Source organism: Myotis yumanensis, unplaced genomic scaffold, assembly GCF_028538775.1.
Source record: "Myotis yumanensis isolate MYYU_CA2020_CCGP unplaced genomic scaffold, mMyoYum1.0.hap1 SCAF_2, whole genome shotgun sequence".
Classification (NCBI taxonomy): domain Eukaryota; kingdom Metazoa; phylum Chordata; class Mammalia; order Chiroptera; family Vespertilionidae; genus Myotis; species Myotis yumanensis.
Window position 1 is genome coordinate 66,996,883 of NW_027223753.1, and position 10,694 is coordinate 67,007,576.

General features: G+C 42.3%; 1 protein-coding gene across 1 annotated transcript in view; it reads right to left on the reverse strand.

Annotated features, from left to right (window-relative positions):
- The window catches only part of GTF2B (general transcription factor IIB), a 39,186-nt gene extending 37,561 nt beyond the window's left edge, over positions 1–1,625 (reverse strand). The window contains exon 1 of the mRNA XM_070405526.1: positions 1,519–1,625. Within this exon, the coding sequence (XP_070261627.1) occupies positions 1,519–1,535 (17 nt within the window). The 5' untranslated portion in view covers positions 1,536–1,625. The remainder of the gene's footprint in view (positions 1–1,518) is intronic.
- Between the last annotated feature and the right edge of the window lie 9,069 nt (positions 1,626–10,694).

Sequence of the window (10,694 nt, forward strand, 5' to 3'; positions counted from 1 at the left end):
TATTTAGGTGTCTTTGGGAAGCTGAAGTTTCCCATTTACTTACAAGTAAGCCTTCCCTGACAGAGCCACGCCCAGATAGAATGATTGAGCACTCAATCATAGAATTAGAATCAGTAAACAAGAGTGTCATTGACTTTAAGAATTATTGCCAAATAGGCTATTAGCTAAAGCTGCCTCACTGTTCCCCATATTTTTTAAAAAATACAGTAACATAAAATAGTAAGTTTTGGCAGTTTATCAAAAAGGGCCCGGACTTCTCCAGCTTACTACTTATGATAATGGCTTTCATTGGGAACTCAATTCCACAGATTACAACAGGTTCAAAAATTTATGCCAGAGTTGCCTTCCAGAAATTATAGGAACTTAATTACTTTTAATACATTATGAATTAACTAAAAGCCAACTGTGTGAGAATAAGAAAGAGATATATGCCTTACTACAGCCTGTTCTAACCCTCAACTTGGAAAAGCCAGCATTGGCATGACTCAGTTTACACTCATGCAAAAATACAACTATCTACTACCTCATAGTGGTAAGGAGAGATATAATTAAGGTCTGCAAGCCTTTTTCAGGTCACAGGATTAAAGGCTGTCTCTAAGGGCACTACATGCTTTTCCTATCCATGTGAGTACAATATTTTGCATTTTTAAAATACATTACGCAGTGGTTCTCAACCTTCCTAATGCCGCGACCCTTTAATACAGTTCCTCATGTTGTGGTGGCCCCCAATTTCATCGTTACAAATTGAACGTAATTAAAGCATAGTGATTAATCACAAACACAATATGTAATTATATATGTGTTTTCCGATGGTCGTAGGCGACCCCTGTGAAAGGGTCCCGACCCACAGGTTGAGAACCGCTGCATTAGAGTGACTTCCCAGCATTTGTAAATAATTTTCTGCAGGCAAGATTTTCTTCAGGAAAATACAGAAGATATTTGTAAAGAAGCCTCTTAAGAAGGGAACTGATCGGATCTTCAGAAATGCCTTAACCTCCATTCAGAGGGCCTCTGGGATGGCGATCAGGCTCCGTCGGGCTCACCAATACCGACGTCCCTAACTTTCCAGCTGTCAGCTGGATGGGGACCTGAACTAGCCCTCTCCCGCTCTTTGGAAGGGACGACTCACGGCCCCTCGGGCCGCCCGAGCCGTAGGTGGAAAAACAAGCGTAGGGAAAAAAAGGAACAATAAAGAAAGGAAAAACAGCCGTTTGCAATCTCAGCAGAAGGCACGAGGCTAGGGGCTGCGGACTCAGGGGCCCCCACAGGGTGGAGCCCGGGTGAGATGGCGATCTCAGACCCTGGGGCAGGAACGCCGGCCGCTCGGCAGCCCCAGCGACGCCCCTGACAGCCCCGCCGCTGGGAAGCGCCTTTGTCCGGTCGGCCGGCCGGTGCGGCCGCCGCCGCCGCCGCCGCCCGCATCTCCTGGGCGCCCCACCCGGCGCGGCAGCCCCGCGGCCGCCGGGCACGGGGTCCCCGCCAGCCCTCGACTAGCCGGGATCGGGCGGTCATACTAACCGGCTGGTAGACGCCATCTTCACGGCCACAGGGATTCCTGGCGAAACAACAACTTCACACGGACAGAAAGACAACAGGAAGCCACTGTGGCGACGGGACGCGCCGAGCCCGGCTTTTATAGACGAGTCGCCCACGCAGTCGTAACAAGGCGCGGCTACGGGTCGGGAGAGGGGCCAAGAAAAGTGAGATCCGGAAGGCCACGTGCTTTGCGTTTTATTATTCTCCTTTTCCGTGTCCGTCGTCTGCTCGGTAGCTGGGTGAATCCGCGAAAATAGCCAAGAAAACTTTCAAGCGACCTACCCCCAAGACACCACAACTGGGCGGAGTTAAAGCACAAAGCAACCCGGGCTCCGTGCCGGAGGGAAGCCCACACCCGCAAGGGCCAGCCGCCCCTCCCCCACCCGGAAGTCAGTTCCTGGGGTGGGACTGCGCTTCTCCCCGGCCTAACGGGGTAAAGCCATTAAGAATTTGGAACGAACAGAGAGAGTCACTTAGTTCCGTCAGGACAGGTGTCAGTTCAGGCCCTGTCGTCAGCTAAGCCAGCCGTCGCTTCTCTACCTTCGGCGCAAGGAGTCGTCGTATCTGCCTTGCTTACCCCCTGGAATTGCAGGAGATGAGACAAAACCCTGGGCGAGCACTGCACCCGGGAGGCAGGGAGACCTGGGCCCTGACCTGCTTGGTGTGTTTTTTTCCCCATGTCCTTATCTGTGGCTGGTAGCTACAGTAGAGAGAACTTAGCAAAACGTTTAGATACCACCACCAAGTGTTCCTAGATTTATTAATTAGCCGAATGACGTCAGAACGGTAATAGCAGCAACAGTGAAAACGACGCTACCACCCCTTGGCTGAAAACAAGCCGCCCGTAGCCGGGTGGGATCCGAGGAAAGAGGGTGCTCCGGGTTTCTGTGGGGATGAGGACTTAGAATATAGAGGCTGCTTTGTTCTTCTGGGATGGGACTGAAATGCCACTGAGCGCTTGAATGTCACTGATTGTTGTCTTGAGAGGTGGGAGAGACACGCTTCCTTGGAAAGAAAAAGGGGTGGTAAGGGAAAGGAGTTTAGGAACCGAAATAGGATGGTAATGAGAGGGGTTTGGTTTGTTTGTTTTTTTTCCCTGTCTTCCAATCTGTAGTGCAAAAGGTTGACCATATGAATCTGAGAGGAAAGGCGGGGGTGGCTGGGAAGAGATCAACCAGAGAACTTGTATGCATGATCCACGGAAACAGACAGAGTGGTGGAGGCCTGGTGTGTGTGTATGGCGGGATGGGGCGGGGGGGGGGGGGGGGGGGGGGTCTATAAGGGGTCACTGGGAGGAAAAAGGGGACATAGGTAATACTGCAACAATAAAGATTTTTTTTTAAAAAAAAGGTTGACTGTACTATTGTGTGAGGGGAGAATGAGGGGTGTTCTCCCTTAATATTTGGGAAAGCCTCAAAAATGCCCATTCATTTCACCAGTGCCAAGTACAACCAGGAACGGGCTAGGGGGTGCCCCATGCCAGTCAGGAAGGACGTTGTTACAGTGAGCACCTTGGTTTGGGAGAAGAGGGAGGGGAGGAGGAGGACAGCTGGGCACCTCTTGAGGATCAAGAATAAGGACCTACCAACTAATGGTAGGCATTCATAATGTTTGTCGGAGGAAGAAACCATCAGAGAAGTTGAAACCCCAGAGGAAGGAAGCTGGGTAACCGGTTAATTAACTCCTGCTCCACCTGAGAGTCACTTATCTGTCATAGCCTAGTTAGGATATCTTTTATATTAAAATAAAAGCGACTTAGGCAGACCATTTCTTTTTCTTTGTTGTTACAGCATTGGCAATTTATAGAGCATTTTCATCAACATAATCCCATTTAATCTTTATATCTGATCCTGAGAGATTAAAATATGCACGTGCGCGCTTGCACACACACACAAACACAACTGGAGTTTTATCACCTAAGAATCAATGACCCAGACCAGTATTTACCAGAACTTCCAGTTTGTTAGTATCATCATTTTTTATTTGACTTAGTTATGTGGACTAATTAGTTAAAATAATTTATTTAAATTAACTCACCTGTTTTAACTTACATTTTTATTTCATTTTATTATTTTGTTTTTTTATTTATTTTTACTGTTTTAAATTACCATTTACATTTAATATTATTCTGTATTAGTTTCAGATGTAAACATTTACTTTAAAAGTTTATGTAATTGCTGTGAAATCACAACTTGATGGGCTACAGTTCTGCTAAACTACAAAACGCTTTACATGATTTTTTAAAAGTTTGTGATCCACCTAGCCATATCCCTTTAAAAAAAAATTAAGGTATAATTATATACCATAGAATTCACCTGTTTAGTTGTTGATGATTTTTAGTCACTTTACCAAGTTGTGCAATCATCCCCATGATCCAGCTGTAACACATTTCCATCATCCCAATAAGATCGCTCATGCCATGCATGGTGAATGCCATTCCACTTCCAGTCCCAGGAATACTTAACTCCTGCCCGTTTCTATAGGCTTGCCCTTTCTGGACTTTCCACATAAATGGAATCATATGAGATGTTGTGTTTTGTGTCTGGCTTCTTTCACTTGGCATAATATTGTAGACATTCGTTAGATGTATCTTGTGGCCTCACTTTTAGAAACATTGATATATGAGTATCTGGTATAAAAGTGTCTGTATGGTGATGGTAGGAAAGATGACAATTTCCTAACCTAAGGAAGGTTTGACAAATATCTGCTTGAAAATGATGTGGCATATTCTGCTGAACTAGAGCGAACGAAGGATTCAGTGAAATGTATGACCAGGTCTAACTTGGACTCTTTTGGAAATGGGATGAAATGTCTAGAATATTAGACAAGTCTGATATGCCTGGTGGCTAATGAGCCATAGGTATTACTTCTGGAAATGTAAGGTTTTACATTTGTTTTTCAATTTTTAAAATTATGTATGAAGTTCAAATGTACTATACACTATATACACTAGAGGGAATAATTTTATAATTCCTCATGGACCTGTCATCCTAATTAAACAATATAAATTTTGCCATATTCATTTTATGTGTCCTTTATTTCTCTTTTCTCCTTTTGCTAAAGTATTTTAAAAACAAATCCCCCCAAAAAACAAACACAAACAAAACAAAAAAACAAATCCCATATATCGCCTTGACCCATGCATACTTTAGTGTACATTTCTAAAAAATACAGACTGTTAAACCTTTTAAATACAGTGTTATAATACATACTACATTACCAACCATATGTTTACTCACTAGTTTTCAGCTGGTAATTATCCTGGGTCTACTTCTTGGTGTTTGGTTTCATTAGGCAGCAGTGTAAGACTGTTGAAGGTGGCAAGGAGCCAGAAAGGAGGAAAAGAGGGCTCCACATGGAGCTGCAAGAAATAGTTGAGTTCTTGAAAGTAGAGTTAAGGTCCATGTACATTAGGCCATCTGTCAGGTACCTCACATTCATTATCTTATGCAATTATTGAGTATCTTGTCAGGAACATATTATTCTCCTTCTACAAGCTTAGGGAGGTTGAATAGGTAAATTATCCAGCTCACAATAAGTTAGAGGTAGAGGTAGAATTCAAAGCAAGAAAAGACTAACTAAACTTTCTACTTCTTTGCTTGCCTACTATGTAACTTTTATTGCAAGACTCTATATTAGGCCCAAATTACTGTGCCTTGGGAAATACAGATTATATTTGTAGAAATGTTCACTATCATTTTGATTCTTTAATAACAGCTCTAAAGCTTCATTAAATTTAGGTAGAAGTAGTAAGAAAAATAATTATAATAGTAGCAAACACTCATATATATAGTGCTTACTATGTGCCAAGTACTATTTTAAGATTTTGTATATAATAACCCATTTACCTTTTCCAACAACTCTGAGTTAGAACCATTATTGTGCCCATTTTATGGATGGGAAAATTAAGGTACAGAATGGTTAAGTAACTAGCCTGAAGTCACACAGTTAGTAAGTGACAGACCAGGGATTGAACCCTGGCTATTTGGCTCCGGAGTTAATGAAGTATGCCTCCTAATAGAAACTCAATATACAGAAATGCAGATTTTAAGATCAGAAAATGGATTAAACAAGCAGTGTGCCTACAGCATTCATGCGGGTTTCATTTTATGGGCAGCTGTGCTCTAAAATATTCTGGCCAGCTGTCTACATAAGGATACGTGTGTTTGTCAGATCATGTGCTACCTAAACTGAATTGTGCCTGGCTTGTATCCCACTGTTAAATGTACTTGCATATGTGATCCTGAATTTACTTTTCCATTTGATTGTTTATTTATTTGAAATCTTTGGTTCCCCAGTATTGTTGGCTTGTCCTTCATTTGAGAATATATCCAGTTTTCACTGAGGAAAGACAAAAATTTCTCTGAAGTGCTAGAAAGTTGAACATAGGCTTAAAACATTAATAATCTATAAATAGAAAATATTAACTGTCAGTTATCCCCTTACAGAATCAGGGAGGAAGATAGATAGAAGTTAATCCATTTTTAATTCAATGTTCAGTGAACAGTAGTTTTCTTTTAAACTTCTAAATCACTCCAATAAAAATAAAACAAAGTAATTCTAAAGGGTTTACTTTAATAGCTTGGGACTTTTTAAATTAATATTTTTTCCAAAAAGATATCATTTGGTATTAAATGTGTGACTTTAAACGTTAAGCTGCATTATTTAGTGTTGTTTCATTTTATGTATTAAAGCTAATAATTTCCCCAAAAATAACAACTTTTTCATTCTATAATTTAAAAAATGGGGGAAATGACATATAAGGCTATAATTTCCTAAAAGTGTTTTTAAGTACGTTTATTTTAGTGTAGATTAGATTTGCTTTTTAAGTCCTATTAAGGGTTTTCAAGTGCCCTAATGAACTACTGGGGGAAAAATAAGAACATGAAACATGTTCATGTTTATGTGACCTGTTACTTGACACTCTCTTAAAGATTGAATTTTTTTAACATTAGATGTTTATTATTTCCATTAAAATCACATGCTAAAAACCTTATTGTATAAAATAAGTACCTACTTTCAAATAATCTCATATTATTTGAATATAAATTAAAACTCTGAAACTTTTCATTAGAAATTATGACCATGTGATGAGGACATGAAATTGCTTCTCTCATAGTCATCCATTGCTCACAGTATTATAAACTGATACAAACCTTGTAGAAAACAATCTGGCAATACTCTAAGAATGGTTTATCTGTTAAAGCCTCTTGAGCCAGTAAACCCTTTTGAGAACTAGAGTAAAGAAATACTCTAGAATATGGGATACTATCTTTATGAAAAATCCACTGTAATATTATTTATAATAACATAAAAATAGAAACAAGAAAATGCTAAACATAGAAAAACAATAACTTTGGTTATAATGTTTTAAGGTAGGAAGCAGCCTAGACCTTTGAAATAGAATCTATACTAGCCCTAGCTGGTTTGGCTCAGTGGATGGAGCGTCAGTCTGTAGAATCTATACTAATAATAGAGGAATATGCAAATTGTCCAGAACACCATCACAGTAACAGTAACGACCAAACAGCAGGCTGGCAGGCTGCAGGGGGTGACCAGTCCAGCAGGGGGATTAGTGACAGACGACCAAATGACTGAACAGCAGACTGCATGGGGTGACCAGGCCACCAGGGAAGCAGTTGGGGGTGACCAGGCTGGCGGTGGAGGGCAGTTGGGGGCGACCAGGCCAGCAGGGGGGCAGTGAGGGGAAATGAGGCTGGGGGGGGGCAGTTAGGGGTGACCAAGTTGGCAGAGGGAGCAGTTGGGGCGACCAGGCCAGAAGGGGGGGCAGTAAGGGGAGACCAGGCTGGCAGGGGGGGAAGTTAGGGGCAATCAGGCAGGTAGGCAGATGAGCAGTTAGGAGCCAGTGGTCCTGGATTGTGAGAGGGATATCTGACTGCCGGTTTAGGCCCAATCCCCGGGATCAGGCCTAAACCAGCAGTCGGACATCCCCTGAGGGGTCCCGAATTGGAGAGGGTGCAGGCTGGACTTAGGGCCCCCCCTGCATGAATTTCATGCACTGGGCCTCTAGTGATGTATAAAAAGTCCCTAAAATCTTAGTATAGTTTAGTTGTGGAAATTAATCCATGTACCAAGGACCTTTTCTAAACAGTGCTTGACCAGGGCTGATTCTGTTACTTCAGGTGCTTGCAGGTAAACTGCAGGGAATTCACTGAGGACTGAAGCATCCTATTTTTCTTTGGACCTTTATGACTGACTTTTTGCACACAGAAGACACTTAATAAATGTTGGTTTGTATGAGTTTTTGGTGGATTGAATGAGAAACTATATTTGAAATGTCATTATTCTGATTGTTCCTCACTAATAAAGTCTAATTAGTGAGGTTTACCTCAAGAGTTTTCCCATTACAGCTAACTTTTCCTTCTTTTATTCCCTAAGTACTTTCTCTCTCCTACAAAATTGTCAATTATACCTGCTCATTCTCACTATTTTTTTTAACCTTTCCTACCTTTGCTCTTTCACTTAATAAGATGGAAGGACTCTGCCCCACACTTTTGTGAAGTAAAAACATGTGCCACTCACCATCTGGCCACTGATCTTAGCCAAAATGGATAGTTGCTGCACAGTGTCTCATGCTCAAACACCACAATATAATAATAATATTATTATCTGAGTGTTAACAATGTTGTCACTGCTAAACCAAGTCTCTTAGTGTTTTAAATAACAGTAAGATAAGCAGTTCCCAAATATAATTTAATGCACGTGGTATTTGGTATACCGTCAGTTATGTAGAATACTTTTATTGGGGTGGGTTTTTTTCAAGTTAAAAGTAGTGTTGGGTTCTGGTCAAGATGGTGACGTAGGTAAATGTGGTACTTGGATCCTTCCATAACCACATCAAAATTACAATTAAGCTACAGAACAATTATCATTCAGAATTGCCTGAAATCTAGCTGAACAGAAGTCCTACAATGAAGGACCTACAGAAGAAGCCACATTGAGACCGTTAAGAGGGGTGGAGACGTGGAAAAGGCTGGTCCCACACCCTCTTATGATGAATAATCAGAAGAGATATTTCAGCTGTGGAAGTCATCCCTGAGGAGCAAGGGGTCCCAGACCAGAGTTCCAGTGCCAGGGAGAGAAGTCCCCATAACTTCTGTCTGTAAAAACCAGCTCGGATTGTGGCTGAATGAGAGGAAGGGGTGCTGGGGTCCCAGGCATTCCCCTTAAAGGACCTGCACATGGACTTACTTGGACTCACTTACTCTGAGTTCCACTGCTGGGGGGCACTAGGGACACACAACATGGAACTGAGTTGCCAGGCATCAGGGCTAGAGCTGGAGGGGCGGCTTTCTCCCAGGCAGAAGAGCTGGCAGAAGCACTTTGTTCCTTTTCTGGGACCTCCCACAATGTGGCCAGTGGGCAGGTGCCATATCTCAGTCTCTATCAACCTGGCTATCACTGTTCACTGTGCACTGGTGATTCCCTGAAACCCTGCCTCAACCAACTTGTGGGCCCACCCAAGCTGTTTCCAATGGCTTATCCATACAAATGGCCTATCTTGGCGCATACTAGAAACTTTCATAAAATATCTCAAACAAGCAGAATCTGGCCTCTGCATGCCATGTACTTCTTACTGAGTGGCCCGCCCACGTGGTTCACACTTGGCCTTTCCTGGGCATCTCCAAGCCTGGCACAAGTAGCAGCCTGGCAGATCATTTGTTACTCATGCCAAGTGGCCACAGAAAGGGTGAAAGTGATGAGTGACCTTGGTTTGCACCTCCTAGGAAGCCCCAGAGCCAGTACACTGAGTGGGTAACTTCAAACCGTGTTGTGACACCATCTAACCTCCTCCGATTATGGGGTAGACTGCACAGCACCAGAGCCCCACTGAAGTAAGTCCTGCTCTGTGGGGTTGGCCCTGCACAGCTGATCCTCCAGTGTGGTTGCAGCCAGTAATGGCAGCCAAACAGTCTGGGGGTCAGTCCTTCTCATTGAGGTGCCAACAGCAATCAGGTTCAGTTACAACAGGAGGTACACACAGCCCACATGGGGGCTCACCTGGAGTGCTCAGCTTGTGTGATTGGGAGGTTGTACTACTGCATAAGGCCACCTACTGCATAAGGCCACCTACTACATAAGGCCACTCTACCAAGCCCAGGAGATATTGCAGCTATACCTAATACATAGAAACAAACACAGGGAGGCAGTCAAAATCGGAGACAAAGAAATGTGTCCCAAATGAAAGAACAGAACAAAACTCCAGAGAAAGAACTAAGCAAAATGGAGTCAAGCAATCTTCTAGATGAAGAGTTTAAAAAAGTGGTTATAAGGATGCTCCATGAACTTAGTGGAAGAATAAAAGAACTTAGAACTTCAGCAAACATGTAGGAAACATAAAAATGGAGATAGAAAACATAAAAAAAGAACCAGTCAGAAATGAAGAATACACTATCTGAAATGAAGAATCCAATACAGGGAATCAACAATGGAGTGGGAAAGCAGAGGATCAAATCAGAGATTTGGAAGATATAGAAGCAGGAAATACCCCAGCAGAATAGAAAAAGAAAAGGATAGTATAAGGAGCCTCTGGGGCAACTTCAAGCGTACCAACATTCAAATCATGGGGTTGTCAGAAGAAAAGAGAGAGCAAGGAATTGAAAACCTATGTGAAAAAATTAATGACAGAAAATTTCCCTTACCTGGTGAAGGAAACAGACATATAAGTCCAAGAAGTACAGAGAGTCCCAAGCAAGATGAATCCAAAGAAGCCCATATCAAGATATCACAATTAAAATGCTAAAGGTTAAAGACAAAGATAAAATCTTAAAAGCAGCAAGAGAAAAGTTAGTTACCTAAGAGGGAGCTTCCATAAGACTGTCAGCTATTTCTCAATAGAAACTTTGCAGGCCAGAAGGGAGTGGCAAGAAATATTCAAAGTGATGAAAAACAAGGATCTACAACAAATATTGCTCCACCAGCAAGACTATCATTTAGAACAGGGGTGGGCAAACTTTTTAACTTGAGGGCCACAATGGGTTCTTAAACTGGACCGGAGGGCCAGAACAAAAGCATGGATAGAGTGTTTGTGTGAACTAATATAAATTCAAAGTAAACATCATTACATAAAAGGGTATGGTTTTTTTTTTTAGTTTTATTCATTTCAAATGGGCCGTAGTTTGCCCACGGCTGATTTA